The sequence below is a fragment of the Podarcis filfolensis genome (assembly GCF_964270895.1).
Source record: "Podarcis filfolensis genome assembly, chromosome: 11".
Classification (NCBI taxonomy): Eukaryota; Metazoa; Chordata; class Lepidosauria; order Squamata; family Lacertidae; genus Podarcis; species Podarcis filfolensis.
The window spans coordinates 11,096,363-11,122,528 of NC_139613.1; the positions used below are offsets into that span (position 1 = coordinate 11,096,363).

Genomic DNA, 26,166 nt, shown 5'->3' on the forward strand with positions numbered 1-26,166 from the left:
TATTTGGGGGAAGAGTCCCACTTCTGCATTATTTGGTCATGAAAAACGCCTTACCTGCTGTAGATGTTGAGCTGCTGTGATAACTTGTTTTTTGTCTATGACAGCCAAGGTATTTAGTCTTTGCAGATTTCAATACGATTGTACCAAGTGGTTTTAATTTTAACCTTTGTTCTCAGTGGGGAAAATGGCAGTTGTGGGTTGCATGAGTTTGCAAATCCTTAAAAGGTGCAGCTGTGTCAAGTCTGTCTCACACTACATAAAGAACAAGCACCTTTAAAAAAAGTTAAAACATGTTTCATTGGCTGGTTTGTGCTTATGAAAGCTTAAAAAGGTAAAGGGACCCCTGACCATTAGGTCCAGTCGTGGCCGACCCTGGGGTTGCGGCGCTCATCTCTCTTTACTGGCCAAGGGAGCCGGCGTACAGCTTCCAGGTCATGTGGCCAGCATGACTAAGCCGCTTTTGGCGGACTAGAGCAGCGTACGGAAACGCTGTTTGCCTTCCTGCTGGAGTGGTACCTATTGATCTACTTGCACGACGTGCTTTCAAACTCCTAGGTTGGCAGGAGCAGGGACCGAGCAACGGGAGCTCACCCCATCACGGGGATTTGAACCACCGACCTTCTAATCGGCAAGTCCTAGGCTCTGTGGTTTAACCCACAGCGCCACCCGCGTCCCTATTATGAAAGCTTATGCCCACATAAAAATCTTTTGGTCAAGAGCTGCAAGATTAATGCCATGAAGTGGACCAATGAGACCTGTGGTGAAGGTTAGCTTGTCTCCCAGAGTTTCCTGTGAGCCATATGCCAGCTAGTGATGGCCAGGATGTCCAGAGGGTTTGGGATCTGTCTTGCATCTACCGGAATAGAAGCTGGCTCGGCTTTGACAGTGCAAGTAGCCACTAGGTGTCCTCACTCTTCCACGTTTGGAAGGAAATGTCTCAGAAAATGTGTCTGCTTCATCCTTTTCACATGAAAAAGAAAGCTCTATTTGCAAGAATCTAGTTTGACCCTTAAGACAAGACATTAATGTATTGGGTGCACAAATGCCATTTCTTCTTCCAATTGTTGGCTGCGTCTCCTATGCAAATATAAATTTATTGCATTTATATCCCACCTTTTTTCCAAGGTGTACATGGTTCTCCCCCTCATTTAATCCGCACAACAGCCCTGTGAGGTTGGTTAGTCTGAGAGGCAGTGAGTGGCCCAAGGTTCCCCAGTGAGCTTCATGGCCGAGCAAGGATTCGAACCCTGGTCTCTCAGGTCCTAGTCTAACACTCTCGACCACTGTACCACACTGGCTGTCAATGTACATTAGAGACTTGGAAAGCTTGGGGGAAACAGCAGAAGTCAAGCATGCCCATTAGACATCAATACTGCTTGTGTTCTGCAGTTCAGTTTCTTGGGATTTTTACATGCCTGGCTCTTACTAGATGGTATTTTGGGCTGCTGGTGAGAGGGGTGTGTGTGTCACACATCTAAGCACTTCCACAAAAAAAAATATCTGTGGTCAGCTCCCAAAACTGCAGTGAAAAGCCCCACGTAGCCGACTTCCCTTGACAGGTCGAATTTTTCCAATTGTAGCGACCCTATTCTCCTTTGGCTCCCTCGTCCAGTCTTCCAACTCTCCCTTGCTTGCTCACTTCCTAACAGCACATAACTCCCTTCCTCTGTTCTTAGCTCCTCCTTTCTTCCACTCCTGTCTTCACCACATACTTCTTCCCTCCCGTTCTTGCTTTTCAGATCACTGCCTACTTTGTCCCACTTTCCTTTGCTGCTTCAGCTCTTGCCCAACTTCCTAAGTACTCTTCCTTGCCCCCTAGCATGCAACTCCTTTTCATCTTACATGCTGTGAAGTTTCTTCAGCGCTCCCTCTCTGATTTAACACCTTTTCTTTTCAATTCCCTATCTGTCCTTACCTGGCAAGTCTCATTCTCCACTTATCCTTTTTGCAAGTTGCTGTGTTCTCATCCTTCTGCTGTGTTGCCTAGAAGTTCCCTTTCTCTTTATTTCCATAGGTCTTGAGATCCTCTCCTGAGTTTCCAATCTGCCTGTGTTGGAGGTTTTCTTCCCAGCCAAGCCAAACTGACAATGTGCTCTTCCCTCAGAAGAAGCTGGACTGTCCAACTGCCCCCTGAGCAGCTAAATATTTTCTAATGACACCACCAAGCATCAGCAAAGGTTTCACCACCCTAAGTACTGTACTAGATAGCTACTTCTTAAATTTGCAGTGTCAAGTAGACCTTGAATATTAATTTTAACAATGAGCAGTCCTCTGAAGTCTTTGTAGCCTTGCGATCCCCTCCCGCCATTCACATCAGCCACAAAAGCAGACAATTATCCAGATGTTGCAATATACCATTAATTATTACCTTTGGGCTCTTTTATTTGCAGTACAGGTGAGTCACTGGTGAAATTATCCCACGGACTGTTTTCAAGGACGCTGGCCTTTCTGGAACAGCAATAGCCACACCTTGAAAAACAAGGCCCAAGTTGGCTGACTCATCTCCATTTCCAACTTCTGTTGTATTCTTAACAGGAAATATACTCAGAACAGCAGTGTGCTTGGACAAAGCAAGATAGGAAGAAAACCAGTGTCCGACTCCATGACACTGGAGATGTGGTCATGCTAACCAATTATGGGAGTTGTTTGATGTACGATGGTTCTCACTGTACATTCTGTCCTCAGGTACACCTGCCTGAATTCAAAATACTATTGCCTTGGGACTAGTAAATGGTCTGGAAGCTACAGATGCTGTAGAATTTCTTCAGCAAGGCAGGTATAGCACTCATTGGGATTAAGAGATCACTGGAAGCCTCTTTTGTAAGAGCCGGACAGAAACACAACAGATGAAAATAACCTTTAGGAAATATTAGACCTATTAGACCTTTAAAGCACAGTCAAAGCCCATTTCCTGCTTCAAAGAATTCTGGGCACTGTAAGTTTAAGAGTTGCTGGGAATTGTAACTACGAGGTGCAAACTACATTGACAAAATCTCTTGGAAGGATGGCGAATGTACTTTAAAGGCATAGTCTGCCTTCCATAGATTTAAAAAACCAGTTGGCATGTGCCTTCAGTTCAAACATTTTTTTCAAATATGGTTGCCCAATTATACATGAGCAAGAGTTCACCATAGACTTGAGGGTCTGTAGTGTGTGGAATTATTTATTATTATTATTATTATTATTATTATTATTATTATTATTATTATTAATACCCCGCCCATCTGGCTGACTTTTCCCAGCCACTCTGGGTGGCTCCCAACAGAATATTAAAAACATACTAGCATATCAAACATTAAAAACTTCCCTAAACAGGGCTGCTTTCAGATGTCTTCTAAAAGTCAGATAGTTGTTTATTTCCTTGACATCTGATGGGAGGGCATTCCACAGGGCAGGCGCCACTACCAAGAAGGCCCTCTGCCTGGTTCCCTGTAACCTCACTTCTCACAGTGAGGGAACCACCAGAAGGCCCTCAGAGCTGGACCTCAGTGTCTGGGCTGAACGATGGGGGTGGAGATGCTCCTTCAGGTATACAGGTATACAGGACCAAGGCCGTTTAGAGCTTTAAAGGTCAGCACCAACACTTTGAATTATGCTCAGAAACGTGCTGGGAGCCAATGTAGGTCTTTCAGGACCCATGTTATATGGTCTCGGCCACTCCCAGTCACCAGCCTAGCTGCTGCATTCTGGATTAGTTGCAGTTTCCAGGTCACCTTCAAAGGTAGCCCCATGTACAGCGCATTGCGGTACTCCAAGCGAGAGATAGAGCATGCACCACTCTGGTGAGACAGTCTGAGGGCAGGTAGCGTACCAGATGGAGCTGGTAGACAGCTGCCCTGGACACAGAATTAACCTGCGCCTCCATGGACAGCTGTGAGTCCAAAATGACTCCTAGGCTGCGCATCTGGTCCTTCAGGGGCACAGTTGCCCCATTCAGGACCAGGGAGTCCCCCACACCCACTAGCCCTGTCCCCCCAAAACAGTACTTCTTGTCAGGATTCAATCTCAATCTGTTAGCTGCCATCCATCCTCCAACCGCAGCAAAGGCCTAAGGCCTTATTCTTCATCTGCATACATTTGCCTGCATGGGCACTAGACACACAATGCAATTGTGCCCTTTACAAAAGGAGAGTCCTTTGGTACGCAGAAAAGTGGACTTTGAGGAGTCATAAACATTTGTTTCTGGAGAGATTAGATGTTGGATGCAAGTATTAATTCTTCGCTTGTGGGGAGTTTAGATGACGTCATCCCATACTTTTCCCTGTCATTTTTCCTTATCACATAAAGTCTGTTCCTTTGGGGCAAGTGGGCTTCTTGCGCCCAATCAGCTGTAACTGCAGAACCTGAAATTGCAGGTATGCAATGGATTCCCAATCCTTTCAGGCAATGGGTCTCTGATAACAAGCCAGGGGAGGTGATTTTTGCCAATTTCTATTTCCCCTAACACCTTCCCCCAATGCCTTCAGTGCAGAACTGGAAGGGTCCCCAGCCGCCCTGGTCCTGGAGCAGATGGAGGGTGGGGGGCGGGGCGGAAGGCCTATAGGGTAAATTGGTGAAAATCCTTTTCCATTAGTCTCTGGATCAAAAGCCTTTCTGTGAATGGAAAGGTGTAATTGGATTTGGCACTTCTGCAGATGAGGGATAGCCAACTGAAACCTGAAGAATAACAACTTGCACTAACAGGTTTTTAAAAGAGGCTGCGCCAAGTGGCAAGGAACAAAATAGGCACTGTTTGTATTGCTCTCCACCGTCCCTTCCAGCTGGGGTAATAGTAGCTGGGGTGTAGAAGAGCAGGATTCAGACCGAGGAAATGTCATAGAGGAAAAGGTTCGAAGTACAGTGGTACCTCAGGCTACAAACTTAATTCATTCTGGAGGTCTGTTCTTAACCCGAAACCGTTCTTAACCTGAGGCACGGTTTCGCTAATGGGGCCTCCTGCCACTGGCACATGATTTGTGTTCTCATCCTGGGGCAAAATTCTCAACTCAAGGTACTACTTCCAGGTTAGTGGTGTTACCAAAGTGTTTGTAACCTGAAGCGTTTGTAACCCGAGGTACAACTATAACTCAGCACTGCTGTGGCTCCAATCACAGATAAAAGGTCCCTGCAGCCAGATTAAAGGTAAAGAGACCCCTGACCGTTAGGTCCAGTCATGAGTGACTCTGGGGTTGTGGTGCTCATCTCGCTTTATTGGCCGAGGGAGCCGGCGTACAGCTTCCGGGTCGTGTGGCCAGCATGACTAAGCCGCTTCTGGCGAACCAGAGCAATGCATGGAAACGCCGTTTACCTTCCCGCCGGAGTTGTACCTATTTATCTACTTGCACTTTGACGTGCTTTCGAACTGGTAGATAGATGGGCAGGAGCTGGGACCGAGCGACGGGAGCTCACCCTGTCACAGGGATTCGAACCGCCGACCTTCTGATCGGCAAGCCCTAGGCTCTGTGGTTTAACCCACAGCGCCACCCGATTTGAACCTAAATTATGCCAAATCCCATATGTTTCAGCCCTTCCAGTACATTGTAAACACACACACACACACACACACACACACACACACACACAATGCCCTGTGTTGAAGAGAGCCTGCTGCATGCAAATCTGTGCAATTCATTCAAATGCCCCAGGGAAGCTGCCTCTGAAGAAGGTCCATTCTGCTGCGTCCAGGCATGAGTGAATCAAAGGTCTAGCACACCACCCTGGTGCCCTACAGCTATTTGGGGCTAAAAATCCAGTAAATAAATAAAAACAAAAAATGGTAAATATGAATCAAATGTGTGTGGGGAATATGGGATAACTTTTTGTTGTGGTCTCTGCAAAGAAAACCCCACAAATGTGCACACATGCATGATTCCACAACAAATTTTTGTGTCAAAGCACCCTAAATCACACTGGACTCATGTGGGACTTACTTGTGAGTAGACAGAGCATTGCACTGTTAACATTTCAACAAATATGCACAAACACACACATGACAACTACAGTGGTACCTCGGGTTACATACACTTCAGGTTACATACACTTCAGGTTACACACTCTGCTAACCCAGAAATAGTGCTTCAGGTTAAGAACTTTGCTTCAGGATGAGAACAGAAATCGTGCTCCGGCGGCATGACCCCATTAGCTAAAGTGGTAGTTCAGGTTAAGAACAGTTTCAGGTTAAGAACAGACCTCCGGAACGAATTAAGTACTTAACCTGAGGTACCACTGTATCAGATACAATTTCCTATACACTGGTTTCTACCTACACAAGTGAGTCATCTCTAGGCAAATCCCTTCTCCTAGGCTCTTCGTTCATTCAACTATCTATATCCTTTTAAACTGTGTGTGTGCAAGTGCATTGTTTTTATTACTTTGTGTATTTTTGTGTTGTTTTAGTATAAACCGCTCTGTGATCCTTGCATGAAGGGTTGTATAGAAATTTAATACATAATGAGTATGGAGCAGCCGGTAGATTTCGTTAGTCTAGATCAGTTGCCTTTTCTTTCGAAAAAGACAATGTGTGCATGCAAAGACATGTTTCTCCAGTTTGCAGTTTTAAAAGCCTGAAAGAACTTGAATCTGACTTAATATTCCTCTTCCACAGCTGAGATAAAGCAAAACGTTGCTAAAAGGTAATTAGTCTCAACTGCTTTGAATATAAGCTGTTACAAAAGAGAGCTGTGCGTTGCCTTAGCAGCAGCAGTATCAAATATGGCAATTCATGAACATCTGAGTGATTTCCCAAGTCCTGTTTGAAATGCGTTGCTCATCTCCACATGCCACAACACATACACAGGGAAAATAAGTCTTGGAAGAAAATGAAAATCAGGTCACTTGCAGATCTTGTGTGTCACCACAAAATGTGTCTCTGATATCGATGGGAGTGAGAAAAGATGCTCAACTGAGGATCTTAGGAATCTGGATACAGCATTCTGGACCAGCTGAAGCTTCTGAACACTTTGCAAAGGAAGTCCCACTTAAGAGCACATTACAGTAGTCCAGGTAGGATGTAACTAAGGCATGCATGTAAAGGGACCCCTGACCATTAGGTCCAGTCGTGACCGACTCTGGGGTTGCGGCACTCATCTCGTTTTACTGGCCGAGGGAGCCGGCGTACAGCTTCCAGGTCATGTGGCCAGCATGACTAAGCTGCTTCTGGCAAACCAGAGCAGCGCACAGAAACGCCGTTTACCTTCCCGCCGGAGCGGTACCTATTTATCTACTTGCACTTTGACGTGCTTTCGAACTGCTAGGTTGGCAGGAGCAGGGACCGAGCAACGGGAGCTCAACCCGTCGTGGGGATTTGAACCGCCGACCTTCTGATCAGCAAGTCCTAGGCTCTGTGGTTTAACCCACAGCGCCTCCCCATAGCCATGGCCATATCCAACACTGCAAGGGCACAGTTGCTGCATGAGCTGTAATTGTGCAAAGACATTCCTGGCCAGCACTGAAAGCTGGAGAAATCCAGAACATTCAAACTACAAGCCTGAGTCTACAAGGGGAGTGTAACCCCAACCAACACTGGTTGAAGCATTACTGTGTTGAAGTGGGGCCATTTCACACTTACCACTGCTTCCCCTATCAATTTCCTTCTCACAAAAATTTCCAGTCTTTGGGGAAAGCGGGTTTCTTGCGCAAGCCCTCCCAAACGGGACTATGATTGGGCAGTCTGAATTTGCTGATAATACAACTGAATCCCACGCCAAAATGGCGACCGTCTTCCACAACAGCGCTTCCTTCGCACAATCCGCCCAGCTGTGGTTCAAACACATTGTTGAGATATCTGGCTGTACCAGGTCCGTTGTGCGAGAAATCAGTTTCCTGGCAACGTTATAAAGTGGGTAAGTCTGCTTTCCGCCTTGGTGCCAGAATGCTGCTTACAGCCCCAAAGGAGCAACGAGTGCCACCTGGTTTTCTATTCCGAGGGCATTTGGCAGGGCCGAATGAGGCAAGGTGACCGCCTCAGGTGGCAGGATCCACAGCGGCAGCAGCTCCTGCCGCCTCCAAAAAATTTACTTCCTACTGCCGCTGCTGCCATGGTGGCAGCAATGGCTGCAGCAGGCACCTTGGAGACCTCTTGTTGAATAGGCACTACAGTGGTACCTCGGGTTACATACGCTTCAGGTTACAGACTTCGCTAACCCAGAAATAGTACCTCGGGTTAAGAACTTTGCTTCAGGATGAGAACAGAAATCGTGCAGCGGCGGCAGGAGGCCCCATTAGCTAAAGTGGTGCTTCAGGTTAAGAACAGTTTCAGGTTAAGAACGGACCTCCAGAAGAAATTGAGGACTTAACCCAAGGTACCACTATACTGGTCTCCTCCCACTGTGTTCCCAATGCAGATCTGTATTTCCCTCTTGTTTCTGATGTAGATCTTCACTCAGCCCCTCTTCCCTGGCAGGAGGCACCATTTTGTGGTTCACCTGAGTGCCAATATGTCTTGAGCTGACCCTGGCATTGGGAAGTAAATGGCCCTGAATTGGGGTGTGTGCGCACAAGGTAACAGTGTAAGCTGGAGACGTTTTCTTTGCTTGCCTCCCTCGTTTTCTTCTCAGTGCACCAGTTACCCTCCATGAATTCTTCAGTTACAGGTTACCAATATGTCCTTTAACACGAGGCGACATGCAAACCATGAAAAGAGTGAAGTCAAGAAAACATTCAAGTTAATGGAAACAAGTCTTTATTAAGTAACTTTTAATATCAGAAAAATAAAACTCTTATAATTCTCTTTACAGCAAATATATAATATCAGTGCTTTGGCCACCATAAGTTAAAGGCCCTTTATCATAAAATATATGGTTTGTTTTTTTTTAAATTTACTCAAATTGAATTTATAATCCCTATGACCTCCCTACATATACATAACAAAAAGAGTGTAGTAAAATTAGCAAATACTAAACTATATTGAGAGCTTTGTCATTCTTGAGTCTGTGGTTTATAGAAACGGTACACGCACCTAATGTCTGTCGACTCCTTGGCTTATTAGTTGCAGTGTACAATGCAAGAGTACAAAATACATGCTCGGTGAACGAGATTGTTCATATCTACAAGACTGCAGCTAAAGATTAAGGTTTCAATACTGACATTTAAACTATCCTACAAGCTGTTAGCGTTAAAGTTATGCATTTCATAATATAATAATATTATAATAATAATATGCCATCAAGGCAACTTTTATACTGAAAAAAATCATAAAATAAAAACCGTTATCTGTAAACTTTTTTTTTTAATACGAAATGTAACCCTTTCAAGTGGAAATAAAAAATAAAGATTTCTGTATATTTACTTGTTCAATACACATAGAATTTGCTATACTGAGGGGAGCGGGGAATCTGGTTTCAACTCGGGAAGGTATTGCTCCAAAAGGAAAAGAAAAGAGAGAAATAAAAAAATAAAGAAATCCACCAGAACCTCTGAGTGTTCTTTTTTTCAAATGCCAGCACAGATTTGGGAACATTCTGAGTATGAAGAAGCAAGAAAACATCCACAGGTTGAAATGTAAAGAAAACACAAAGGAAAGGAACGGGGGAGAAGTTCGTATTGACTTGCAAAGGGGAAGATGGGTGGCTTTGAAATGAGATAAACCCCTCGCTGGGCCACAGTCGCAGCTGCTCTCATGAATGATACAAGAGCATGAATGTTGACTGCTTCTCTGTCATCGTCCCCCCCTTTTTACATTACTAAAAATAAAATACATGCTTCACATAATGTGCAAGTTATGGTTGAAACATAAAAATGATTCACATTTTTTGAACTCTGATATTCTCTAAAATAGTTAATTTAAGAACAGCTTGATCAAACTAGCCAATGGAATGTTAGCATCCTCGCTGTCAGATACAAAGGGTGCAATGACCCGACAGCTGTCCTTCCACCAGACGCCCCCTCCTCTGAAGCAGATGGGGGGGGAAGGTGGGAGGGGGAAGGAAGGGACATTGGTGGGCTGCTCGGAACACCACAGCTCTTCACATGGATTCCATGTGTGGTGTGGGTCAAACAGAGAGCTCCAGTGCAAGCAGAGGGGTCCCCCTGCTCTCAATGGGGTGAGCCAATCTACAGATACAAAACGCAAGACCGACTCCCTCCCTTGAAACGAAAGGGGAGGCTAGCTACTTGTGGGGGGGGGACGGACTCTCTGCTTGTGTTGGGAGCCCCCCGCGTCCCTTAGCACTGATCGGGGCAAGGCAGACTTTCCCACGCTTCAGCAATGGAAGACCCGCACATTCCTGATTCTCTTAAGATGCCCCATTTGCATATTGGAGGAGGTGGCAGTCGATTCATATCATTTTGCCCTGTCCTCTGTCCCCTTATGAACAATGATCACATTAATAAAAGTTACCGCTACGCTACTTGCTGAATGCCAGGAAATCAAATTGTGCATCATAAAATTATTTGCAACATTAGGTAAGTTAAGCCTATGTTGTAAGGGGGGAGGGGGGGGAGAAAGCGCCCCCAAACCTGTTTTGAAAAACTGGCAGTGTAAAGAAGGCAGCATTGGAAGTGTGTTTGATACATTGATAATCCTTTGTACCCTTCCCTCTTATAAACCGACAGTTTCTACATTCAGGGCTGTGTCAGGCTTTTGCTGTCATGACCTGCGAAGCCTCACGTTCCATTCTGTTCTGAAACTGTTCCCGACCCTCCTATCGCCTCACAACTTCATTCCAGAACTTTGCTACAGGTGCCACAGCTGCAACCAAAATGGACAAAGACTGGCTAGGCTTAGTGTTAAACTGTACAGACCTTTTCCAAAAAAGAAAAAGAAAAAAAGAGAGTACATGCCTTTCAAACAACATTAGCCTAATCTCAAGAAAGCCCAATAACAGTCTGAGTTCATTATAAGTTTACTTAGGGGGTACCATTACATCCAAGCCATTAAGAGTTTAAAAAGTCCATATATAATATCTCTATATATTTAAGAGTGAATTTGAATCGCCTGAGTAACAGCTGTCTGGCAAACTGGACACGTGGGTACGTCTTTTTCACAGATCTTGTTGGCACATTCCATGCAGAATAGGTTGTGGCCACACGGAACCAGGGCAGCGATTACTTCGTTCTCAAAGCATATCACGCAGTCATGCTTCCTTCTCAACTCTGGAGGGGAACTAGATGTGGAGCCACCATTGGAAGAAGAGTAGCTGTTGGTACCATTGGAAAAAGCAGGGATGTAGATCGGAAGGCCAACTTGGCTGACTGTACTGGGTGGATCGCTTCGGACTCTCCTTGCCAGCGGATGTTCCAAGGTTTCGGGAAATGTAGGCGACAGGCGAGGAGTAGATGGCTGACTCCCTCTCCGTGGAGCCTTCACGTTACTAGCAGGTTCGTTACCAAAACTGGAGAGCGGGTTAACGGGTTCAAAGGGTGTCCAGATGGTTTGAGAAGGCGTCGGCAAGGAGTCGTACGCAGGAGAGTCAACTGCAATGTCCTCCGCACCTACAGAAGGCAACGTTTCTCCAAACCAAAAGTTGCCTGTGCTGAATGGACTTGTGGGGCTGAAGTCAGCCAGCCTATTGCTTCCAAAGTAGGAATCAGTGGAGCCGCTTCCTAAAGAACTGGAGCTGTCGTTTCTGTAATTAGAAATCATCCTAGTGCGGCTTGGAGGAGGTACTGGGTTGGAAGTAAGCCAGGCAGATCCCAGGTTCCCTCCTTCAAAGCTCACGTCCGTACCGTTATAATGGAAATCGTTTTCTTCGTTCAGTTCAATGTAGTTTCCAGTGCGCATGGCGATGTGCATTTCTATCTCTTCACGAGCACGATCTACGTTTTCAGGCATACCGGTAACCTCAAAGACTGGCTCCTTGTCTCTACTGGGAGTAACTATGTAGGTGTGGGTCTGCTGCTGGATCCGCTTGATTGTAGCGCCTTTGGGGCCAACCACCAGCCCCACAACACGGTAAGGCACCCTGACCTGGACTGTAGTTTGGCCTGGTAGGTTGGGGTTACAAGACAGTCCTCCCAGTGCTGGGCCATTTTTGTTGCGTGAAGCTCTAATCATGGAGAAGTGTTCAGCAGCAGAAAGAATTTCCCTTTTGGCCATGGCTACATCTTCTTTGCGCCCAGTGACGACAAAAATGGGTTCTTCTCCGCGGACAGGGGTCTTGATGTAGGTATTTGTCTTGGCTCTCAATGCCTTTATTTTGCAACCTGCGTGGAGAAAGCACAAATAAAAGTGCTTTAGTGAAGAATCTTGAATGGGAAAAAAGATGCAAGAAGCAAAAATCGCTTTGTGCTGACACTCTGATCCTCAACATCTCCCTCTCCCCACGGTTAGGTAAAGGTTAAGGGTCTCCTGACCATTAGGTCCAGTCGTGACCGACTCTGGGGTTGCGGCCCTCATCTCGCTTTACTGGCTGAGGGAGCCGGCGTACAGCTTCTGGGTCATGTGGCCAGCATGACTAAGCCACTTCTGGTGAACCAGAGCAGTGCACGGAAACGCCATTTACCTTCCTGCTGGAGTGGTACCTATTTATCTACTTGCACTTTGATGTGCTTTCGAACTGCTAGGTTGGCAGGAGCAGGGACCGAGCGACGGGAGCTCACCCCGTTGCAGGGATTCGAACCGCCGACCTTCTGATGGGCAAGTCCTAGGCTCTGTGGTTTAACCCACAGTGCCACCCGCATCCCTCTCCCCACTGTTAGATCAGTGCAAAATCACACCATTACAGTGAAAACAGCAATTACCCAATTAAAGAAGATTGCTGTTGAGAACAAGTGCTTAGGAAGCATGGCAGTTAAGTCACAACCTGCGTGGAACTCACAACTAAACTCACAGAAACCTTTAGCAACCTACCCATCCATACCAAGCTGCAATTTGAAAAAGACAGCTAACTTTTTGAAAAGCCTCCATGCCTGGCTAGGGACTATTTACAAGCCTCTTCCAAATCATTGTCTTAAAGCTAACAAAAGTTGTTGACTTCTGTATTTGTTCTGTTCCTCCGAGGAGTGCAAAAGAACCTCTAAAGCCAGTGCAGTTAGGTTTTCAAAGAAATCTTTTCCAAGTAATTAGCTGAAGCCAAAAACACATTGATCAATGGTGTAGCAGACAGTTTCATTCCATTCCGTATATAGCAATTAAACAGAAGCTACATGAAGGTTATTTAACTGAACAAGAGGTTTAATTTTCTTCAATATGCTGCTTTTCATCAAAGAATATCAAAGCTGTTTACAATAAAATGAGTAAAACCCATATAAGGGCAACAGAAGCAGAAAGTACAACATAATCACATATGACTGAGCAACAAAAAGCACACCCAAAGACGACTCACTGAAATAAATAAACAAAGTTCGGTCCAATAATAGTATGGTGCTGCCTTCTTAAGAGTTACTATTGATAAAAGAATAAACATGGTCTGGAGATCTTATTAAAGGTGTTAATAAAGGTATAACTACACTAGATGGTCATCTGATATCTCTGTTAATTATATGATATAATCTTTTCTTATTAACTGGAAAAACGTTCAGTTCTAGTTGAGTGCAGATATTGCTTGGTGGCATATATATTTTAACTATATTCAACAATAACATTTACAATTTCATAGCCCAGTTTTTATTAAATATCACTCCCCCCCCCAAAAAAAGATGGTAAGTCTTGCAGTATTTGATAATTTGCACAAGATGGAATAATAGAATTCAATGGTTTGAATGTTTTCAATTAATGTGCCTGCTAGAAGACCTTATAAGGCAAAATGAAATTAATAGACAACAAGGCTTGAAAAATTAACTTCATAATTACAGAACTCTAAAGAATAATTCTCTAAAATATATTGGAGCATAATGATTGAGGAAAGAAAAGCAAATATAGATAAGTTTAAAAGCTAGATGGAATAATTATTGTGGGGTGGTGAAGCTATTTTCATAAAAGACTCTAATATCTCAATTCCTACTGCTTTAAAGGAAAATCATTATAAAGTTCTATACAAAAAACATTTAAATCCTTTAAAATTAAGCAAAAATGAACAGGGTAATGACAGAGTGAGTGCATTTCCAGCACAGAGTATGTTTCTTTCAAATGTGGTAGGGTTCTGAAGGGAACTGGATGGAAATTGTTGAGATGAGAATCACTGCGCACATTTCCATTATTGCCATCACCAGTAAGAATTATTCTAAGATACACTGAGGATATAATACCATCTGAAGATTACAGAATTGGAGGGCAACTTAGTATTTTACAACTCCAACTGAGGTGGCAAATAAATTTTAAAAAGTAAAAAATTCAGGGTGTGCAGAAATATAATAGGGTGAATAGTGTGGGATACACTATATTTGACAAAGTTTACCCACTTAGCTTGGTTTAGAAAAGTTAGGCAAAGGGTTTACTTGAAATTGGAATTTGTGAATTTTCGGAACAGAGATTGCCAAAAAGAAGACATTTCTGTTGAACTCAATGGGACTTACATCTGAGTAGAAACATGCAGGGTTTTACTATTAAAACATTGCATATACAGTACAGTACAGTACAGTACAGTACAGAATTAAGCCTCCCAAGCTGAAGACACCCTATTTAGTGGCTTTAGGTTTCTCATCAGGAGAAATGCATGCGGTTTGGAATGCCACTGAAAAATGCCAAGTCCCAATCTATTATGTGAAAAGCCAACACAACAAGACCATTAAAAAGTTTTTCCTTAAAGTGACTTTTACAGGAAAGCTGACTCTACAGACTCCAAGGTCAATCTCTCCTTTGTTATTTGGAGAGAAGAAACAGCAATCGAGAGGAAGCCGCAGCCTCCGACACCTGAAACTTCTGAATGCGTCATCAATCAATGCTAAATGAGTTTAGTTTGTAAGGAACTGGTAGCAAGATACAGATGCAATAGACTACTGTAAAGGCAGCCAGGCCAGAACACAGGCCATTAACCTTCTTCTGTAGTTCCACTGGCTGACCTTCGTGTCTGCTGCCTTCCTTGTCTTCTCCATTAAATCACGTCTTCAACATGCCATCTAATAGCCTGGTAAAAGTATTAAGCTAGGGTGAGTTACTGGTACATTTTATGCTTCTAACAGACTGTCCTGGAGGCTGAGGCCCAAAGCTATAAAGGAGGGAAACTTACAATCTCCCACACCTTGTTTCCAAATCCCTGGACATGTGAGAGATTGCCACATGCATTTTCTGTTGTGATGACAGAATAGATCTGATGCTTGGAAAAATTGAGTTAAACTGTGCAGTGCTGATTTGTTAGCAAGATATTGTCTCCAGACACGCTCAAAGAGATGTTAAAGAATACACACAGTTCATTAATAAACCTAGGGCTACTGATCTAGAACTATGAGAACAAACTACCACACTACATAGGTGATTCCCTATTTACTGGTACAAGGTGGTGTAACTGTATGTACAAACAAACTGACACCCACCTATGGGAAGTTGTTTTTTCTTATCTGAGGCCTTGAACTACATGCTCAATTCTGGATGTGGAACACCGAAAGACTACATTGTGTTCCAATGTAGTCACCAAGATGTATGTACAGATATGCCTGCCTGTGAGTTGAATATTTCCATCGTTCTAAACAAAAATGAACAATTTTAGTAAAAGCAAAAGCTTGGCAGGCAAACACAGTCCTTCTCTCAAGTGTGTTTTTTTTTAATTGATACTTCACCAGCCCTCTTTCATTATTCCTCTTATTTCTATAGGTGAAAGATCACATTGAGGATGCCCAAGTCAAGTCAGCCAGGTATGTGCAGAAGGATGGAGGGAATAAGCAAAGTGCAGAAGGATGGAGGGAATAAGCAAAGTTAGTTTTCAGGACTGGAGCGCAGCGCTGCTGTAATTTTCTTCAGTATGTCCATGCAAAATATTTACTACTATGTCTAAATGCACCACAAACTGGGATACGTGGACATTTCATGGGTGGAAAAGGAGAGGGAGGTATTGGGCTCAGAGGAAGTGCATTCGCAAGGCAAAGCCTCTGCTCCTCTTGCAACTTGTTAATGGGCCGTTCTCCTTGTAGCTAAAACAATGCTTCAGGAAGGAGGGAATTGGGCCACTGGGTGTTTGGACCAGAGGGTGCATGTCCTCCAAGGTCAAACCCTCACTGCATCTTTGAAGGGGGAGAAAGAGCTTGGAGCTTGCATGCTGCAAGGTGCACTTTGTGCAAGCCCTATGGTCCTTTCCCTTTTATCATTGAACCTGTGTGATGTGTTGATGACATAGTTAAGGGGGATTGGACACTAACCTGCTTAAGACAGAAGCTGTGCCCATTACCTACTGCGGAAGGATGGGAAGAGAGACTGTAGAGAATTCAAGATGTGTGCCTATTGCACCCATGCCTTTGGCCATGTGCAGTTAAGAGGTGTCAGGGTTCTGGTTCGATCAACCTCTATTTGTAAGACCTTTTTTGTCTACTCTCTGGTGTGCATGTGTATGTGAAAACTCTCTTCAGTTACTCAGTGCCAAATCCCTCATACAACCAGGAGACCTAATCATTGCCCTTTCCCAAAAAGACCATGATACTCAGTATGCACCATTGCTGCCCTTTCTGACCATAGAATTTGTTGGAGAACCCCCTCCACAAATGCAGCTGACAAGTTATTTGCTAGGCGAAATATTCCATCACCATACTTGTGAATAAAAATAAATATAGTCCCATGTTCAGCAGCTTGCAAACTATACTGCAGTCTGCCTTCCAATGCAACTGCTCAGGAAGTTCCATTGCCCAGGGAGTTAGCATAGGCTCATTTTTCACCAATGACCACTAATTAGAATTGGACAAGAATTTCTCTACTTGACTGTTGATCCAGACTACTTCTGTTAGCTTTTCTGCTTCACGTGGCTTGACTACGTGATTGGGTCAGCTTGAAGCTGTTTGCTTTAAGTAGCTTTCTGGGAACCTTTTAAGAGTCAGTTGGATAGGACCCACAGACAAATCAAGTCCTTCATTTTGTTTCCAACTGTGGCTGGCAATATACGTACAATGCTCTGTGATGCATAAGTTTTGGTCTGATTTGCTTGGGTGGATCTGTGGTGAACTGGCTGAAATGCTCCTGCATCAGTGTGTGAGATAAGGAGGTTGTGTATGGAAATATGTGTCCACGCCCTGAATGCTTGGCAAATCCCTCTTCCCAGATCACCATTAGCAGCTCCCCCTTTTTCCAGAGTCTCCAGAAGTTTGGAGAAGAAGCAAGGCAGACTCTTATTTACTTTTAGCCTTCTCAGGTGGTAAAACAGACCCGGGTTTCCTTCCAAGACCAGTGTTGCTTCTCCCTACAGCGGCAGTCCAGTATGACATGCAGCAAGATCCAGGACCTCTGGAAGATGGCTCAGTGAATGGTGTTGAGGCTGCTGATGAGGGCAAAAAGCAGACCCCTCAGTATTATTAATTTTAATTATATTCTACCTTTCTGTAGAATACAATTACAGCTGATAAAGTACTAAAAATAGCAGCACTATTAAAAAATCACGTTAGAAGCGGCAGTCCATAAAGATCCCTAAAAGCAGCAAATTGTTAAGCATTAAAAGCTTGTGATGAAAAGTTTATGAGTAGATGAATCTCCACAAGAAGGGCATCTCATAGTTTTGGTGCTTTCAGAAGATCCTGTGTCTTGTACCTGTCTGACTAATCTCACATTGTAATAGAAAGGGAGATGTCCTCTGACATTTATTTTTTAAAAAACAGGCACCTTTACACAGAAATAGATAGTCCTTGAGGTAACCTAGGTTGGTAGGGGCTTTAAAGGTTAACACCGGCATTAAAGTGATTAGAAGCAAATAAGCAACCTTTGTAGGTGGAATAAGATCTAAGATGTGATATGATTGTCCAGCTCTAGATACCACGCTGCTAGCTGGGTTACATACGCTTCAGGTTACAGACGCTTCAGGTTACAGACTCCACTAACCCAGAAATAGTATCTCGGGTTAAGAACTTTACTTCAGGATGAGAACAGAAATCACGCGGAGGCAGCGTGGCGGCAGCAGGAGGCCCCATTAGCTGAAGTGGTACCTCAGGTTAAGAACAGTTTCAGGTTAAGAACAGACCTCTGGAACGAATCAAGTTCTTAACCCGAGGTACCACTGTACTATCTTGCTGTTTCCTCCACCTTCTCTTTGAGCCAAGGTTTCCCAGAGCACAGTTCCAGAATTCATTTCAGCGGTGGGAACTCTGGAAGCCATACAGAAGTACCAGTTGATGGAAACCACAGTACTCTTGTGCTAAGATCCTGCTTGCAGGCTTCACAAAGGCACCAGGTTGGCCACTGTGACAACAGGGTGCTGGATTAGATGGGCCACTGACCTCCTGGTTTTTCTTATTATTTTCCTTCACTGCTAAGTAATCCTAGCCAGCAGACACCTGGAGATAATAATTTCCAAGAGCAATACTTGAAGGGAAATTGGGGTTTGGGGGGAGGAGAATAAGATAGAGCAGGCTCCTATTCCCTAAATCAGTTCTCTTTCTGCCTATATCCCTTCCTCCAATCTTTCTCCTAAGTTTTGCAAGACTGTTTGCAGCCCTAATAGTGACTTAAAATAGTTGTGAGCCTTCTGTTTCCAGCTCTCTTCTACCACCACTGGTACAAACAGGTAAAAGCTTGGCCAAATTACATACTAGGGCGGTCCTTATTGTTTGCCAGCTTCATGCTCAGGGAGAAAATGTTGCTTTGGGAACAGAGCTAAATAGCACCTTCCTTCCCCCCCCCCCCACAGTGCTGTGAACATTCTTTATTAAAAAAACCTGCTCACTGCCATTCAGTCTGCTGCTTTTTACTGGTCTCCTTCAATGCCATTAAAAAAGAAAACATTCAATTTAATCCACTCAATTAAAAGTTGGGCTATAAATCCTCAAAATGAGTAAGTAAACAGAGTCTTCTTCCTGGCAATAATCTCACTGGTGATCCTTGCCTAGTGGGTATCGTACAGTGAGGAAGACGGTGCCAAAGTTGACAACATGCTGGTGTGACTGAGATGGAACATAGCAGGACTGCCCTCACTCTCAATGGATTTATCTTTTTGCCCTCTCTCAAAGCCATGTCCAAAAGGTTACTGCGCCGAGCGAGGTGCTTTTTGCTGCTGCTAATATAAATGGGATGTGCCCACCCCTCTTTCTGGCTGAGTTTCTTTTATACATTCCTTAGGGCTGGAGCAGTATTTCCTTGATAGATGCTTATTATCAAGCTCTTCACCTCACTAGGAAAATTTAATGCTGGAAGCTGCTTGCAATAATTGAGGGTTGTTCCTATCATGATTTTGAGTAGGTTCACCACTCCTCTCCCCTCACTGCCCCCACATCTGTGCAGTATTTGTAGTTTTAAACTTTTCTACATGTATCCTGGGTTATATTTCCATAATAATAGATTTATCCTTCAAGTCAGCTAGTTGATACTTTCTGCATCTGTTGGGCTGATCCTGCTTTCTCTCTCTCTCTTTCTCTCTCTCTCTCTCTGGTATTGTGGGTAGGATGCATGCAGCGCACAAATGTTATTTTATTTGCCAGGAAAGTGCAAACTTTGTGTTAGAATACATTATTTTAGCTAAGCAGATTTGCATGCATTTGTTTTACATCAACTCAGCTTTCAACATAGATGCTTTCAAAAGATTTTGACATTTAATGGGGCTGTCAGTGGAAGCAGAGGATGCTCGAAAGAAAAAATACAAGATGGGGCATAGTAGATGATGAAGATGATGATAAATTTATTTATACTCTGCTTTTCCCCCTGATAGGACTCAAGTCAGCTTGGAATCGTATAACTGGAAATAGCCATCTATCGCGAAGTGGGGTGCTAAAATTCCCTACTCTAAGCTTGACCGCCATGTTATCTAAAACCTATTCTTGTTATCATTCCATATTATTTGCATGTTTTGGTGCAAGGAATCCCTCTCTCTGGAGGGGAGGGATAGCGCAACGACAGGAAGACATTTTGGCTGGGTACCAAGGCATGCCAATATCTCTGACCCCTGTATCAAGCATAGAAAGAATTATTCCTGGAAATGTAGAAAGCAAATAACTGGCTGCTATGCAACTAGAAGATCTCTAGAAATGACACCTTCTATTTAGACATCACATCAGAGAAACAAATTATAATACACCAAAAATAAATATTTTTGAATACTATGTAGCCAAGAAAAGATCTACTCAAAATCAAACATGGCAGGTTTGGGGTCAGACGAGAACAAAGTTGATGTTTCTTCAATCTGTTTGTCTCTCCTCCACCGCAGAATGAAATGTTACTGAATCTTCACTGATTTTCAGAAATGTTTCTCTACAGACTCGTTGCCTGTGCCTAAGTTATTACAGTGGTACCTCGGGTTAAGTACTTAATTCATTCCGGAGGTCTGTACTTAACCTGAAACTGTTCTTAACCTGAAGCACCACTTTAGCTAGTGGGGCCTGCTGCTGCTGCTGTGCCGCCGGAGCATGATTTCTGTTCTCATCCTGAAGCAAAGTTCTTAACCTGAAGCACTATTTCTGGGTTAGCGGAGTATGTAACCTGAAGCGTATGTAACCTCTATGTACCACTATACACTCCTTCCATTATAGCTTACTTATTTCCCTTACAAATGACCACATTTTAAAAGTGGCCGAGAACACAAAAATGCATTTCGCATTATCTAACTCAGTGTGATCCAACAATGTGGCCCCTGTGCTACCTTCCCACAGCTGGGTAAGGCGCCAAAGGAGGTGGAAAGGCTTCAGAACCCTGCCAGAGCCTTGTGCCTCCTTCCTAAAGCCCGACACCTCATTTAGTTGGCTTTGAGAAGGCAGCACAAGGGTGGGGTCCCCCCCTTTTGGCCTGGCTCCCCACTTTGTGCAACAAGGTAGTACATGGCCTGCAGGTATGAAAAGTGGACCGCCCTGATCTAACCCACTGCTTCCTTCTGAAGAGTACAGTGGTACCTCGGGTTACACACGCTTCAGGTTACATACGCTTCAGGTTACAGACTCCGCTAACCCAGAAATAGTGCTTCAGGTTAAGAACTTTGCTTCAGGATGAAAACAGAAATCGTGTTCCAGCGGCGCAGCGGCAGCAGGAGGCCCCATTAGCTAAAGTGGTGCTTCAGGTTAAGAACAGTTTCAGGTTAAGAACGGACCTCCGGAACGAATTAAGTACGTAACCAGAGGTACCACTGTATATCCCAATATCTTTTGAATACAACCCTTCAAACCCAAAAGCTAAGCAACAATTGAACAAGCAAAATCTTTCTAAACCATAATCAAAATTTACTTTAAAAAAAATAAAATAATAATACACAAAGATGAGCAATTTTGGAGCAATGCTTACCAAAAGTATAATGGATTACTTAACTACAGTTCAGGATATTTGCAAGGCAGCTGAGTGTGGAAATATTCAAAGAAAGGGAATCTCAGCGTCAACAGGTGATGTCCTCAGGCACAGCAAGGACATGGCAGAAACTCTCCAAACAGCCCAGCTGAGCATATCTCAGTCATTGCTTTAATCTCCAGGAGTCTATGCCTGCTTGCACATGTGTAGCAACGTCACAATGCCTGCTGAAATGTACAGCTCATCTTAGCAGTCAAGCCCACCTGTTTCCTTCTACTTGGTTATTCCTCTTTACATGGAAGAGAGGCACCAAATTAAGGAAGTACTGCCTACGTCACTGCAAGTGCTGGTCTTTGAAGAATAAGGAACTGAAACAAGAAAACTTGTGCTTACCCGTCAGCCTCTGGTCTGGAACAGTGGCAGTTCAGAAGTCGGCTGTTCCACTTGCCCTCTCACCTCTCTTGCTGACATCTGTTTAGACTTGGCACACCTTAAAATCTGCTGGCTTCCCTTGGGATATGCAGGCCAAACGCATGACTTCTGTATATAGCCTTCACCAATCTAGTGTCCTCCCTATCTTTTTGGCGGCAATTCCCATCAGCACCAGCATCAATATGGCAGTGATGGCTGGGGGTAGGTGGGGTTTTAGTTCAAAACATCTGAAGGCCACCAGGTTGGCAAAAGCTGGCTTAATATATAACTAGTATAGAGGTTAAGAAGTGTCCGAATTCACTGGGACTCTAGCTACAGTCAATGCAACTGCTGAAGTCTCTGGACATCTTTTAACTCTAATTAGAGCAGGCATTTTTCTAGTTGCACAAAAAAGTGTGAATGATAGGAAGCTCTCACATTTTGGAATACAGATCCAAAAAACCTGTCTCCTTGCAATTCTGCACTTCAGGAAAATGTGATGCGCTATCAGGCTTATTGTATGCCAATAAACTGACAGAAAACAGTCTCAAAGAGGAAAAGCAGGGCTCTCTCTCTCTGTGTGTATACATACACCCCCCACCCACCAATCTGTTTTATCATTGCAGCCTTCTCTCCTTTGCTTGTTTTACACGTGTTTTTACCATTCTCTCTTTCCAACAGCAAAGGGTGAACCAAAGTGACAATTATTTGATTGCAAGATGCACACAACCACATGGGGAGCTGGTTGTCTGCACCGCATAGCCACATGCAAAGGCACCCCATATTCCTCCACATTTATGATTGGTAACAGGTATCAGGGTGCAAAAGACTCCCCACAAAATTAAAGTTTGCAGGCAGTCAGCACATGGCAAATGCCACAGATATTCCAATCCTGCTCTAAGAGTGGAGTCTGGACCCTTTCCTGTGATGAGAAAAGCAACACCAACCAAACAAAGTTAGTTGCTTGGCTCTGCTAGTTTTACAGTGCAGGTTATGTTATATGACGACAAAACTGTCTGTTCACTGGCAACTTTGAGTAGCCTAAGGAGAGAGAAAAACAATACCCAAGGGAACTCTGGCAGTTACCCCCAAATACTGATGCACATAACAAGCCTGCGCTAGTCTCTGCAAGGCATGTCTGTTAAGTAATTACTATTAGCATTTCCAGGTTGAAATGCATAACTTTATAGAGGGAAACAGCACATATGGAAATACTGCCGAGGTAAACTAGAAGAATATATGCACATTTCTTAAGTAACTAACAATCCCCGAGAGCTCCCCCCCTCTCTCTCACTCAAGGTAGGCTGCTGAAGACAAAGTACTTGCCTCCAAATCAGGTCAGTTTGGAAGAAACACTACAATAAAGGACACCAAAAGATACATCTTTGTGGGGGAAACGCATAGCAATTAAAACATTGGATCTTGAGATATATTAGCAGAATTCCACTCATGTGGCAGGGCTTTCCAGGCACCTATCTGCACTGCAATTCCAAGGATCCCTGGAAAGCCACTTCTGAAGGGTGAGGGACTCTCTGGAATGGCATGTGACTGGGTATGGGGGACTATAGCAGGGTAGGGTAACAAGAGATAAATTGGCAGGCGACTGCCTTGCGTAAGTGCTTTTCTGCTTGTGCAAGACGTCTCTGGTTCCAAGCTCTTGTAAATAAAATGTGATTGCCATATAAGTTGGCAGGTGGAACATATACCTGTAAGCACAAGGGCCCAGGTTCGGTCCACAGCACCTTCAGCTAAAGGAAGCTAGGTAGCATAGTGTTGAGAAGTCTGCTGCCTAAGGGCTGGAGAACTAAGTCCATTTCAAGAGATGATACTAAGCTAGGTGGACCAGTTCCTTCTATCTTGTTTTAGAAGGTTGACTTTACAAAAACAACAACTGTGAATTTGCTTGCCACCCTAGGCACCTTTGGGAGGAAGGGCGGGATAATAAATTCATTAAATAATAACCCTACGCCCAAAAGGGAACTTTCACTATTTTGTACTGATTCAAAGGCCAGAAGCCAGGTTATACTAGCTCAACTAGTCTTACAGTGAGTATATTTTAATCAAAGGAGCAATTAATTCATCAACTTTAATTACACAAAACAAGGTGGAGCACTTGTTCAATGACACCTGTTAACTAGCCTCCAAAACTTCAACTTAAACTGGTGGGGATGGGGAGAAAGAACCATGCAATTATATAGTGTAGCTTATATACAAAGACTGATCTGGGCATTATGGTTTATTCATGTTTAGCAGCTGAAAAGTCACAGCTACAGAAATGGTACGGGTGAATTCATTTATTTAAGAAAATGGGCACAACCGCCTGATTGTAAAAAACCTCAACCTTAAACATAGTTAACTAGTATGTGGGACACATTATCATATCCTCCTTAGCTCATCCACCCACTGCCAGGAGAGATAAAAACTGATTACTTTTAAAGTTTTATTTTAATGAAAATTGCCAGATTGTAAAAGCTTCAAGTATAACAAGTTTCTATTTTTAAAAAACTGGTAAAAATGAAATCTGAACGTAATGCAAACATTTACGGTGGAATTTAATGTGATACTACAAGTGTTTTCGTTTACATAAGCTTATCAGCCTTGCCAGATAGTATTCCCCCCCCCCCCCCACTATGCTGGGGATTCTCCTACACACACACCCCGAGCCAATTTCAGGGTGAACAGGGAGTAAAAGGGAGGGAGCCCAGTTGCACAGGGTTTCTGTTGAGGGGGTTTGTAAGGTGAATCCCGCCCATTACAGTCATATCTTGGTTGACGAACGCCTTGCGAGTCGAACGTTTTGGGTCCCGAACACCGCAAACCCGGAAGTGAGTGTTCCAGTTTGCGAACGTTTTGTGGAATCTGAACGTCTGGCGCTGCTTCCACAGCTTCCAATTGGAAGCCAATCGGAAGCTGCGCCTTGGTTTCCAAACGTTTTGGAAGTCGAACAGACTTCTGGAACGGATTCCATTCGACTTCCAAAGTACCACTGTATCTCTTAAAAACTGTATTTATGTCACTCTTGTGAGCTTTTGATGAAAGGCTACTGTTTGAAAAGCAATCACTGTGGGGAAAACATATTCAGTAATTATCACTGCAGCACAACAGTCCATGTGGTCATATTATGGTTTGATCCCTGGCAGCAGAATCTAGTTGATCTCTGTATCTCACTAGGATCATACACCGAGTACTTATGAGGATCATATGCTCCCTTTTTATGCTGAACTACCCAGGAACTGCAATGTATTAAAGTTCTGAAATAATTTCTATAAACAAAATGAATAGTCTATTTCCACTACACAGAAAACACTGCTTTGTTCTGTTTTAACTATAATTCATTGCTTCTGAAAAGATATTGGTGATTGTTACAGTCCAGTCGTATGAACACTATACTGGTGGGATGCAAATACTTACCAAGTGTCACTGGGAAAGAGGGTCCCTAGTGGGGGTGGCCCCAAGCAGGTACTTTGGGCAGACCTGCCTGTTTCCCACTATGTGGACTAACTTTGATGTCTTGTGTGATCACCAGATGCATGGAAATGTTTCATACAGCCAGCAGTTCTTTCTCTCTATTGGCTGCGTTGTCATTTGTGTATGGGTAGGAGATTCAAATCAAACTGGTTCTGAGCCAGTCCAAGGGTAACTCACCCATTTGTACTTGCCTATAAGTAGATATTATTTCACAGTATAAAAAACACAGTGCTATCTTGCTTGTTACAGCTGCAAGCAGGAGGAGCCCAGAGGAGCACTGAAATCCCTCCTCAGGTGGAAACTACACACACATGAAAAACACTGTGAAAATGCTTTTTTAAAAAATGTTTTGAAAAATATATTGAATTTGCCATAGCTCGCCATCACCATCTAGTGTCACATTTGTATGTTGTATTTTACAACACATTTAAAACGTTTTATTTGCAGCTGTATAGCTGAGTCCTCAGTAACACATTATTTGTGAGTACTGGTGCGTTTTTGAAGCACTACCTTAGCACTGATTTTAAACAAATTTATTTAAAGAGATGCAGAAATAAGCCTGAAATACTAATGTATCACAAATGGGAAAAAACTGTTCTCAAAGCCAGAATTCACCAAGCCTCTAGATTTCCATTACCAAGCCTTTTCAGTGGCTGACACAAATCTGTTCACCTTCAAAAGGTAACTATAACATTGAAATAAGACAGTTGCAGGGGGTCCCGGAGGAAATGTTGCAGAACTTCCTAAGAACTGAAAGGGAACTGAAAGTTACTGAAATTTGATTTAGAATCCCCCAGTAAGAATGATAATGGAAAAAAAAATAACATGCAATATCAATATATAACATGCTGAATTACATTTGGAGTTCACAACTGCACTGGAGGAAGTGTCTCAGCATTTTTTTTTCTTTTTTTGAGCCCAAATGAGCTTCATAACTTGCCCTCAGATAACAGTCACAATCACTCTGCATGGAAAGGGCAGTGACTGCCATTAGTCACAAAGGTTATGGAACAGAGAGAAGAGTTATAAACAAAACCTCCATGGCTGTGATCAGATCACTTGGCCTTGGCCTCTTAGGAGGACTCTGGGAACTCAGCTTTCAT

General features: G+C 43.6%; 1 protein-coding gene across 1 annotated transcript in view; it reads right to left on the reverse strand.

The window, feature by feature from the left end:
- Positions 1–8,642: 8,642 nt before the first annotated feature.
- The window catches only part of MEX3C (mex-3 RNA binding family member C), a 30,916-nt gene continuing 13,392 nt past the window's right edge, over positions 8,643–26,166 (reverse strand). Inside the window, exon 2 of the mRNA XM_083575584.1 lies at positions 8,643–12,120. Coding sequence (XP_083431710.1) covers positions 10,892–12,120 — 1,229 coding nt within the window. The 3' untranslated portion in view covers positions 8,643–10,891. The remainder of the gene's footprint in view (positions 12,121–26,166) is intronic.